This window comes from Ammospiza nelsoni, chromosome 1 (assembly GCF_027579445.1).
Source record: "Ammospiza nelsoni isolate bAmmNel1 chromosome 1, bAmmNel1.pri, whole genome shotgun sequence".
Taxonomy (NCBI): Eukaryota; Metazoa; Chordata; class Aves; order Passeriformes; family Passerellidae; genus Ammospiza; species Ammospiza nelsoni.
Genome location: NC_080633.1, coordinates 97,824,869 through 97,837,423, shown reverse-complemented (window position 1 = coordinate 97,837,423; position 12,555 = coordinate 97,824,869). Strand labels below are relative to the sequence as shown.

Genomic DNA, 12,555 nt, shown 5'->3' with positions numbered 1-12,555 from the left:
GAATCTTTGAGATGAAGCAAATTCCTGGCTGTGAGAGGAACCAAGTTACAGTAACCACCACTGATGTGTAGCCTTGAGACCCTGATGCAAGTCTAGCCTAGTATAATTTTGCAGGAGTGAGATTATGCCTTTACCAATCCTAGAAGTTATCCTACCTAGCAGCCCTTCAAGGCTATGTCCTTTTATCAAATATTATTGAGAAGTAGACAACTTGGATGCCTCTGATACAGCTATGTCAAGCCCCATCCCCCCTCCACAAAGAAAGAAAAAAACCTGTTCAATAGATGAAAAAATAATCTAAAAGGAAAAAAGAAACCTTGTCAAATTTTGGTAACATGTAAGCTTAGTAACTCTTGATTTTTTTCATCAATCAGTGTTAAATTGTCTTTCTAGAACAAAAGCAAAACTGGTTTTAATGACAGATACAAAAAAATCAAGAAATAGAAAAAAAAATCAAACTAGGAAATGTGTGTGGGGGCTGCTGAGTGATGGACAAATGAAGCAGGAATTATTGATGAGGAGTAGGAGAACTGAGAAATGGTCCAGGTGCTAAGAGTCCCTAGCACATACCACAGTGAGCAACATATGGAGAAAACCACTAAATGTCTAGTAGAGAAAAGAAAGTCTAAGTTAACATGCTGATGGTAGTGGAAATTTGTACACTACATAATCATAACTTAATAAAAAAAAAAAAAAAGGATTTATTTAACCTACTGGAAGAAATCAAAGGATAAAAAAATCAGAAAAAATCTATTTGCAAGTTTGCTCACTAAGGAGGCATTATTAGGGATTTTATTCATTGTTGAAATTAATATTGTTCTAAACAGTTACAATTTGGGGAAATAGGAAAAGTGATTTACAAAGTTTTTGTTGGTTTGAGTTGTTTTCAGAGTTAACAAAGTTTTAGGTGAAGCATAATCCCACACTGAATGTCTAGGTAAGACTTACATATGTAATGGCACAGAAAACTTTTTCCTTTTTTACGTTTCTCTTACTGATGCAAGATTATCAATGGTCTAGGTAGTTTCAGAATGATATTTTGTTGTTGTGAAGAACAAAAATATTTTCAATGTATTAGACTGAATTTTGTAAACAAGTCCATTATTATACCACAGGGAACAAATTTTGCTATAATGCTCCTTGCTTAAAAATGTAGATCTACCTAATATACTACTCAAAAATAGGGGACTTTTTGTACTTTTAAAAATTTTATTAGTCTTTTAAGACATTCTTAAAATCTGCTAAGTGATGTATTAAATTATTTCAAAGTAGCATGATTTTTATAAGTTTTCTATTTGCCTTTTCAGTAGCTTTGATGCTTTTCCCTTTAAAAAATGCTTCTATTTTCTTTTTTCTTTTTTTAAATACTAGATAAAATTTAAGCCACAGTTTTAAAAATCCCTGAGATAAAGCAATCTGTTTCCAAGGCAAAGTTCATCTTTTCCTTCACACAAGATAATATACTCTCAGGTGTTTTTTTAATGGCACTTGTTCAGCAAGTAGAGAAATGACTCATGCTTAATTGGCCTTAAATCCAGAATTCAGAATTTCATTAACTTAATTCTCTATCAATGGGAGGATAGACTTTCACAGTTTCGCCTCTTCTTTCTACTCTGAGCATGGAGGGAAGCATACAGTACAATTTGAAAAGATGATCATTGAAGCAAATATTCATCTCTATCTGATATTGAAAATTATATAAGCAATAGAAATACTGAGGGGCTTTTTGATAATATGGCCTTTCTAGTTGTTAGTGTAAATTTGTGTAAATTTCCCAAAGTGTTCTCATTTCTTTTTCTGTTAGCTTGCCCAGTAAAATTGTACTTCTTAAAATCTTTATAAGATTCCTATGTCCTCAAAATGTTGTAGCTAAAATTATTTCCTTCAGTTCTTGTAAAGCAAAGCATTCCAATGAGAAAGATATGATTTTTGAAGAAAAAACGCTTACCTGGCAGAAATGCTTTGGCCACGCATGTTAAACCAGTGAAGTATTTGACAAGAACGTAAGTGTCTCATAGTGTCTCAAAATAGTTTCAAATAGGTCCATTTTTTGTGGAAAGGTGTTGACAAGAGGAATATGATTCCTGTGTGAGACTACAAATGGCTCAAAAAGTTTGTCTTAAAGAAAGAAGGTAAAAGTCAGGGAGTTTGGAAGAGGCAATTAAATGTAGCTTTGTCACATTGGAGTTACAAGAAGTTCTGTGCTGTCTAGAGATTTCAGAGACAAAGAAAAATTGAAATGTGTTTAGAACAAATACCATTTTTTCCTGCATGGGGACTATTTTTCTTCACTTGCCTTGCATGTTGTTCAACTTAATCTCTCATAGGGGTACGAAAAGGCAGCACATAAGAATTTGGCAGTGTTTTCATTGTCTCTTTCAGACCTTAAATTCCCACCAGCAAATAAAAAGAATTCTGTTGTATGTACACTTTTTACTGACAATATTCTTAAGATATTGTGTATGTGATGGATGTTGCATTTGTGACTATATTAAACAAGGCAGGATTAATGTACTGATCAATGAGATGACTCAGAAAAACATCTTTACAAATAGCCACTTGTGTGTGCTCAGGTATGTCTGTATTTATGTTTCAAACATAAATTACTATCAAAATTTTGTAGCTTTAGTGCCAGGAATGTAAGATTTTTGGTTCTATTATCATTATTATCTTATCTTATAAGCATTGCAGAATCTTTCAGTAATTTGTAAACCTCAAGTATTATGAAAAAAGAATAGATCTCTACTATATAACAGAGACTAGAAGAAGGCTTAATATGCCTTTTTGTCACTATTCAAAGCAATTCTTTTTCCTTTTCTGCTATTCCAGAGAGAGAAGTTTTCCCTTTTAAGTACAACAAGCATTAAGGCACTTTTATCTGCATAGTGTGCAGTGTCACACATGCACACACACATGTGAAAATGTCACTTTCTTTATTAATTGCTTGTGTAAGAATCACTGGAGCTTTTTCCTTGTATCAGTGTTTTCCCTTTCCTATTGCACCACCAGCTATTTTTTAAATTTTTTTTTAATAATAACCTGAACTTTTTCGTGTCCTAAATAATCTTAAATATTTTGTTCTTATATCTTCTTATTTAGCAAGACTAGAAGATCTGTACCCTGTTAAGACTAGTAGATCTGTACCTTGTCTTTAGCAAGACTAGTAGATCTGTACCCCTGACTTTGGGACATTCTGTGTCTTCAAAATTCAGCAATGACTTATGGATTTGGTATTGTTCCCTCAGGTTTTGAATTCTAGAGTCTGCTCTCTCCTCTGCCTAGAAATGCTTTCTTTCTTCTCTTTTGGGGGATTTCTGCGAGATTGCAAGAGCTCTCTCACACATTAGTTCATTTACCATGCATGGATCAAGGAAAATCAGCAGATATTTCAGTAACTTCTTTAATGGGACAGAGATATTTGTGGTATTCACCCCTTCTCTTTTCCCCAAGCCAAAAAGTAGTACAATACATGGAATCTTACAAAGCCCTGAAAATGCATGACAAAAGTTAAAATTATAAAGGATTAGGAGCCAAATGGTGAGGTAAATGCACCTGTGTCTAAAAAAAGGTCAAAAGGTCAACCTGGAGAATACAGAGAATTTGGCAGTCAACCAAAGGTCAACATGGAGAATTTCTGGCAGTCTTACTTCAGCCTATAGGAAGAACTATGGAGTAAATATAATATTTGTGAAAGGCAGCATGGATTTATCAAGGATAAGTCATGCCTGACCAGTACGATCACCATCTACAATATGTTATGAGAAGATCTTTAGCAAGGCTTTCCACATTTTCTCCCATGACATTCTCAAATTGAAGTTGGGACAATATTATTTATGCAGGTGGGTGTCTAGATCATGTAAAGATGGTCAGCTAGTCAGACCCAGAAAGCTGTGGTTCATGGGTTGGTTATTATGTGGTTAATGGGTTGGTTATTATGTGGTTATGTTGGTTATTGACGTGGTCAGTGTGGTTACCTGCTTGGAGGGCTGTAGCAAGTGTGGAAATGCTGCGGTCTGTACTGGGACCTTTCTTGATATTGTTATCAGGGACATGGAGGAAATAAGGGAGCTGCACCAATGTGCAGAGAGCAAATTGGGAAGGATCAGTTGATAGGCTTTTGGTAGTCAAGCTGCCTTTTCAGCAGCCTGAATGAGCTGGACGAATGGGCTGACATGGACTTTGTTAAATTGAATAGGAGCAAGAACCAGGTGCCAGCCTGGGGATAGAAGAGCCCCTGTGATGGCAAAGATTTGGCATTGGCAAGCTGGGAGTGGCCTGAAGGTAGGGCCCTGGATCTTGGTGCCTCAGCCAGCAAAGCTCCATGGGCTGTATGGGCAGAACCATGGCCAGTCAGTGCAGAGAATTATTCTCCTCAGTTTAGCACACATTAGACCATGTTTATAATACCACATCCATTTTTGCCCCACCTGTTACAACAAAGACTTTGACAAACTGGAGTGAGTTTTGCTGAAGGCTGTCAAGACAGACTCTGGAGCAATCTTCAACTGGTCCCAAGTTCATCAGCACACAGCACATTCCTCTTCATGCTTTGTCTCAGTGCCTTTTGTTGTCTTGATGCCTTTCACTGCTCCTCTGCTAATCAATATTTTATTGAAATGTCTTTGCCCCAACGTATTCCATTTTTTTGGAACTGCACCGTATAAAATCTCCTATGCTTTAAAATTATTTTCAGCATGTGAAAAGGAATGTTGGAACTGTGCACCAGAAGCATAACAATTACAAAGCAAAACAAACAAAAAAAACCCACCTACATTCAGTCCATTTTTTCTGTAGTCATAGAAGTCCAAACTTATATGGTTGACATTTTTCTGGAAATTAGTTCTGCCTGAGGCAAATGTCCTGACTGAGAAAACCTAACTCTAACCAGATAAAGTTTGCCCAGAGTTCCAAGAAACTGAGAAAAATATTTCAGAATATGAAGTGTTAATCAGTTTAATATAGGCTGGGCCACCAGGTTGGAATAACATATTTTTCTTCCATTTTTGTTAATTGTAGTTACATACATGCATCAAAAGAAAATGGAAATAGATTGAATTTTTTATGTTGTAAATTTGCTGCAAGAGTATTTTATTGTTGATAAGCTTTTCAAATATTTAGAAAATAAAATGAAAGTTTGAGTTCTTTTGAGGATGACAGATAGATTTTAAAGACACATGAGGATCTCCCCTTACAAATGTAGCGATGCTATTTGACGTATTACTTGAGTTACCTTCCTTAACTAATGAAGCACTGTTCTTCCAAAATTAGGTTTTCTATTTGATGCAGATTCTGAAACTGATCCAAGTTGTATGAGTATAGAAATTGAAAAATAGATTATACAAAATCCCAAGGCTGAGTTGATGTCATTGTAAACTATTTCCATGTAGGACTTATTAAGGAAACAGAATTTTGTGGAAATCTATTAGAGAAATAGAGTTATTAGAGTTAAGTTTTGCAACTTAAGACTCTACCTATTTATGTGTGTTTTTTTAACCAACTATCAAGCTTATAAATATAAATAACCTAGGGGTTTAGTAATGGTACTCCCCAGTTTAGTTCTCCCACCAAGACTCAAAACCAGACTGGCTGCTCACTCACTCCCCCTTCCCCTCCCCTTCCCACTCCTTTGGAATGGAGTTGAAAATTGGAGGCACAAAAGCTGAAAATCATGGGCTGAGATAAGAATGATTTACTAGAAACAGCAATGAGACAGAAAAATGAACAGTACCAGCAGCACAAAGAAACAATTTACATGGAAAAGCCTGCAACAATATCCGGCTCTTCCCCACCAGGCTTTCTCCCCAGTGGAAGAAGAGAGTGTTCCTTACTCCTGCCCCTGGCAATGAGTGAGGTGGAGTGGAATAACATCTGGGTCTTGCCACACACTTCTCCTCTTGTTGTGAAAAATTAACCCTGTCCTGGCTGAAACTAGGACAGGAAAAAAACAGTTTATAGTAAGAATTGAGCAGTTAAGGTTAATATTTTTGTTTGTACTATTTATGCACTGGTCTAAAATACTTTTCTTCATTTTAAGGTAACTGAGCTGCACAATATCAAAAACATAACCAGATTGCCTCGAGAGACAAAGAAGCATGCAGTGGCAATTATCTTTCATGATGAGACATCAAAGACATTTGCGTGTGAGTCAGGTAAGTAATTGGTGCTTCATCTCTAGCTTGAAGAAATCAAGTTACACATCAAAGTCTGGCTCACATGAATTAACTCACAATGCCAAATAGAAATTCTTACCTTAAAGAAATTTGTGGTAAACAAAAAACTTTGGAGTTTGGGGTTCAGGTCTTTTGGGGTTCAATAAGGTTTTTTTAATATATGATGAGAGGTGTTGGGGTGTTACAGAGCTCTTTTTTCCATTATTTTTCTTTGCATGCAGATGGTTTAAAGACTGGAGGTTTCCAGCTAAACTTGTAAATCCTAGTAAAAAATAACCTGTAAGATGTTATTAAGCCAAGATGTGAAGCATTCTTTTTTTAACAAGCTTTGCTATAGGCAGTTACTAAACTAATAATTATCATGCCATTGCAAATAAGTAGCAAATACCAGCTAAAACCTCAGGATATTTTAAAGCAGGGTGTCAAGCAGTCTGTGGTTTGAATGACTCCATAGCATAATGACTAGACTAGCATAGAACAAGACCTGCCCATTAGAGTACACAATGGCAGGCAGTTACTTGTGAGACACTGAGCACTGCACAATTAAAGTGCACTATTTTCATTTGAAAGTACAATTGCGCACATCTGTGTCCTAGGGTATATTTTGGGTATATTTTAACAGAAAAAAAAAGTTTTTTAAAAGCGTGGGAAATTCTTTAATTATAAAGTTCGGGCCTTTTTAGTGACATATTTGAAACTTTACATTGTAAACGTTTATATAGATAATACTATATATATATATATATATATATATATATATATATATATATATATATATATATATATGTTAGTTTTGGTTTTTTTAAATATATATGTAATATTATGTATATATGGTGAAAGACCTAGAAGAAAATCTATATGAGGAGTGACTGAAGTTAGTTGGTCTGGAGAAGAGGAAACAGAGGAGAGACTTCACTGGAGTCTGCAACTTCCTTTTGAGGGGAAGAGGAGAGGCAGACACTGATCTCTTCTCTGTGGTGATCAGTGACAGGACCCCAGGGAATGGCCTGAAGTTGTGTCAATGGATTTTAGGTTGGAATTAGGGAAAGGTTCTTCATCCTGAGGGTAGTTTAGCTCTGGAAAAGGCTCTGCAGGGAAGTGATGACTGCACCAGCCTGACAGAGTTCAAGAAGCATTTGGAAGATATTTTTGGGCACATGGTGTGACTCTTGGCACTGTCTTGTGCAGGGCTAGGAGTTGAACTCTATGGTCCTTGTGGATCCCTTCCAACTCTAGATATTCTATGATTCTTTATCAATATTATCATATAAACATTGCATCATGTACAATCTAAATAATAAATTAAATACAGTGAAACAAATCTGAGAAATGTGGAGGAGGTTAAAGGTGTGCAAGGTCATGAATTATGTAGCTTTTAGATCAGATATTGCAAACAGTAATATGTATATTCCATCATGAAAGATAGACTTTTTTTTGTTAATTATTTTAAGTTTAGTGACACACATAGAAAATCTGTGTCTGTCTACAATTGGTTTAAGCGATCATTAGATAAGTAGCCCACATTAAAGATTTTGAACTCTAATCTGTAGAATTGATAGTGACTCTGTATTATGATTAATAATTGAATAAAAACATTTTAATTATATTCCAACAGCACTGAAGTCAGTCCTGTGGAAATTTTTTCCATTTGCCTATGCATGCATGCCCCTTCTTTCCTAATGAGATCTTGTTCCTTCCCTAGAATTACTGTGGCTCAGGTATATTTGAAAAGAGTGAGAGCAAGTCATGACTTCAGAATTCTTTCACCAAAGAAGGGACAAACAAACCTAAGGAAGTTCAGCATGTCTGGCCCACTCATCCCATTCTTCTTAACCTTGAACCCAGTTGTAAATGCAAGGCACATGTAGTACCATAAGGTGCTAGCAGGGTGTCCGTATGAGATGCTCTCCCTTTATGCTCTATACAAAAGTGTGTTTTGAGTGGACAGAACCCTGGGTGAAGTGTCAAACAAGTGGAGAGCTTGTGGACAAAGAACAAAGTTCAGACCAGGATAGGTGATGTAGCAGGTGTCTCCTCTAGACCTTCTCATCAACAGGAGAAGGCAGATGAAGCAATCTCGGGGCAGGTGGAAAAGCCTTATAGTCCCAGGCATTGGTGTTCCTGGGTGACTTTAACCTCAGCAGTAACTACTGCAAGGCCAATAAGGCTGAACACAAGCAATCCAGATTTCTGAAACAGATTGAAGAAAACTTCTTGACACAGATGATCAATAGTGTGATGAGGGGAGATGTTTGTTCAGGGACATGCTTGGCAGCATCCTGTGGATCCTTGAAGGGCAGAGGAGCCCAGGAGAGCTATCCAATCTGCAAGGACAGCATCCTCTGAGCACAAGAACTGTTCTCCCCATTCTCAGAAGACAAGCTTTACAGGAGATGAGTATGAATGGATGTGGAGCTCCTGACTCGCTCAAACACACACAAGAAAACCTACAATGAAGCAGAGACTGACTCCTTGGGAGGGATACAGAGGCTTTGTCTATTTACATGGGAATGGAGTTCACCAAGCTCCAGCTCAGGGAAGTGCAAGATAGAAAAGGTTTCTTGAAGTACATCAGGAGAGAAATAAAGGCCAAGTAAGCGTGGCCCTATTGCTTGCTGGAACGGTCGACATAGTGACTAGGGTCATGAGAAAGGCTAAGGTACCTTTTATACTGTGGTTTTCACTTGCAAGGCTTGTCCTCAGGCCTTCCAGGTCCCTAAGCCCCTGAACTTGATGAAGTATCCATGGCAGGGGAAGGCATAGTGAGGCATGATTTCAATCACCTGGATTTCATACAAAAGTTAGTGGAGCTTGATTGTCAAGAATGACAAGAAGGAGGATCCAGATAACTGTGCTCCAGCCAGGTCACCTCAGTCCCTGAGAACACTGCTGGAGCAAATCACATGTAAAGACATGAAGGACAGCAAGGTGAATGGGAGAAGAAAAAAATACTTCCCATATGCAAATCATGTTTGCCATGATTAGGTGTCTAGCAAAAGAAAGGCAGTGATTCTTACATACCTTAATTGTAATGGTCTTTGATACCCTCTGTAGCTTCCTCCATAGCCCCCAAAACTGGTGGGGCATGGGGTGAACAACGGCACTATAAAGTGGACAGAAAATAGGCCAGACTTAAAAAACCAAGGTTGTGAAGCCAAGCTTGCAGCAAGGATGTAGTGGATCCCTAGAGTCAGTGCTGGGACCAATACCATTCAAGGTCTTCATTGATAATCTGCATGATATGGTGAGGTTACTCTCATCTGGTTTGCAAGTGACACCAGGCAGGGGTGACCCAATTTGGGGAGGCAGGACTGCTGTCAGAGGGACCTGGACAGGCTGGAGAAATGGGCTTACAAAAACCTTGTGAAGTTCAGCAAGAACAAAAGCTCTTTGCCCTGGTTTATGGTAATCCCAGCCATAAGGCAGGCTTGGTGCCAGCTGTTGGGAAGCAGATCTACTGAAAAGGCTCTGAGGTCGTGGTGCACAACACTCCCTGGACAGCATTAGTAAGGCTCTTCACAGCAGATACTGGAAAGTGATCCTTCCTTTTTATTCAACACTTATAGGACCACATCTAGACTGCCATATCCAGTTTTGTGCATGCAGCACAATATTGACATACAGGAGTGAACCCAGGGTGGGGCACCAACAGTCAGGAGCACATGACATAATAAGAGAGGCTGAGGGCTTTTTCAGCCTGGAGAAAAAATATTTCAGAGGATCTTATTGCTTATGTGATCTGAGAATACAGAGAAGATTGAGCTATAAAAGCATCAAATACCTGGCTGTTTCTGAATGACTACAAATGTTGGCTGTGAGCATAGTGGAGTTTCAATTAGTTTGCCTTTCTCCATGCCTTCAGTCTGTCTAAGCAGTATAGACTGCATCACATCTATGAGATGAGAAAGATACACAGTTTTGTTTCACTAAAATCTGACTCTCTTCAACTCCAAATCTTTTGTTTTCTGAACTAGGAAGATAGGGTCCAAAAACAAATTTAGTTCCCAAGTCATTTCCACAGTGAATTCTGTCTTCTCACAGGGAACTGTTACCATTTTTACTGCTGTTGAAATGTGCCAAGTACTTGGCTTTCCTCTATGACACTAAACAAAATTTAAGGAATGTTTGAAGAACTTGCTTCTTATTTAAAATGGGTTCCTTTCCTTCTCTTGTTTAGTGGCACTGGTTTATATGGAAAAATGCATAGACTTTTACAGCCTCACAGTGTACAGTGATGTACACACAATGGTGTTTATTTTGGCAAATCTTCTTGCCACTTCTTTGGTTAACACAATAACTTTACTAATCCCTCTTCTTTCTGGTGGCTTCAGTGTCAAAAAAACACTCAAGTGGTTTTGACTCAAGGCAAAAATCTTCCAGAATCATAACTGCTTGACCTTGAATTTTTTAGGACTCCAGAGTTTCATAATGTGGAAATTTTTCTACCATGAAGTCTCTGAATATACAGAAGCAGATGCCTTGTTTCATATCATCTTGACTTCCAGGGGCAGATGAAAGGAGAGTAAGGAGAGTAACATTAAACCCATTGCAAAAGATCTGCTGAGCATAGAGTCAACAATTTTTTGGAGAAAAGGAGAAAGGAATACTCAAAGCTGAGTTGATTTTAGGGACTGAACAATGTGAGGGAGAGGTTTTGTCAGTGTTGTACCATAAAATGATTTTAAATAAAGGTATCATTTTGGTTTTGACATCATGAGCTGATGCCTTCTCATCTGTGCCGTCTTAAAGTGCCAAAAAGCAGCACATTTTTCTGGCACATAGCTTTCTTAATTGTGGAATTAGGCACAATAAAATACTATTCTGTTTTAAAATAGGTCTCTAAAGATGCAGAACACTTTAGCTCTCCACAGAGAGCCTGAGAGCTGTGATACCAGCCCACTGGGTGTGCTGGCTCAGAGCCTGTGGTTTTTTCCTAAGCTCCTGCAGCTTTTAGTCCCTCATCTTGCTTATTGTCTTCAAGGCAGCTACTGGCAAATCTGAGCTCTGGATGGGCTGTAACCCCTATATTTCCATTAGAATTTCAGCAAATTAGTAATCTGAGATGCATCTACTTGTTGGTAATCTTCATTTGCCTATGACAACATTCTACAGAAAAACAAATCAGACTCCTGCATATGCTTTTGTTATCACCTACCCATCACTACCACCAGTGCTCCCAACATCTACAACAGCTGTAGAAATGTGCTCCCTTCTGAAGCCCCATTGAAATATTTTGAAGGCAAATCAATCTCTTATACTACAGTTCCCTGAATAAAAGCATGGGATAACAAGTCTTTAAAGAAGAATTATCCCTCTTCAGGAAGAAAGGAAAGCTTCTTGCTGTTACTATATCTGTTTCTGACATCTTCTCTAAGGGGCAGAAACTTGTGACTTTGGTGATTAGCAAGCAACATTTTAAAATTCTCTGTTACCATGAGAATTGTTTCAGTGGAAGTAAACTAATGAGAAGTCAGGGCTGATTAACTAACATGAAAAGTAGTCTATAACTCAGTGAACCTACAACAGACTTTAAAGCGTGGGAATTCTTCTTCAAACCATGGGAAATTGCTGCTGCCCTAACAAGGAACATGCCATGATCTCTATTTGAGCCTTTCTGAATATTGTCTGAAAGTTACTGCCTTTAAGGAAATTTTTGTGTTGTTGTTTTGGGGTTTTTTTTATTATTAAGAATTATGAAATTGTGGGGGGTTTTCTCTTCATTCTGAAGTGTATAATCAAGAAGTAGAGAAGATATTTTAGCTCTGGATTCCAGCTGCTGGGTTTGACATGCTGACTTTCCTTGATACCTTTCCTAAAAATGTTGTTGGGTTGGATCTTGTTTGGTTGGGGACCTTTTGTTATTGTTGAATTTCCTTCAGGTAGTGTGCTGTCACATGTTTTGTAGTTACAGTCATGCCTGGATGCATGTATCTGTTAAGATGCCTTTCTTCCTTCAAGCCTGGTATCTGTAATGTGACTGTAAGACAAGTGTCTGAACTGACACAGGTGCTCTGAAATGCCCTTTAAACTCTCACAAAACTTCTAGATGTGATGCAGTAAGCAATGGTGGCTGTGCAGGACCAGCAATAAAATGAAATTAGAGGGCATGAGTAGTGATTTAATCTAGAATTTTATGGTGCTGTTTTGGAAGATGCTGGCATGATGATGATTGTGCCTGAATAATAGCTAGCTTTTAAGGAAGGCTCTTTCTGATTTACACTAGTCAGGGACAGACCATATGGGGGCTTGATTTTTCCTTTAGTGATGACAGCAAAATACTGAGTGATACCAATCCCTGGGCATTTTATGCTTAGTGGCCCCTCCAGCGCAGGTTTGTGTAAAATCTATTCTGAAGTCTAAATGACAGAATGTTATGAAAACTGAT

At 37.9% G+C, this 12,555-nt stretch overlaps 1 protein-coding gene across 1 annotated transcript in view; it reads left to right on the top strand.

Moving 5' to 3' along the window:
- The window catches only part of DOK6 (docking protein 6), a 203,054-nt gene that overhangs the window by 110,272 nt on the left and 80,227 nt on the right, over nt 1-12,555 (top strand). The window contains exon 3 of the mRNA XM_059469020.1: nt 6,035-6,149. Coding sequence (XP_059325003.1) covers nt 6,035-6,149 — 115 coding nt within the window. The remainder of the gene's footprint in view (nt 1-6,034; nt 6,150-12,555) is intronic.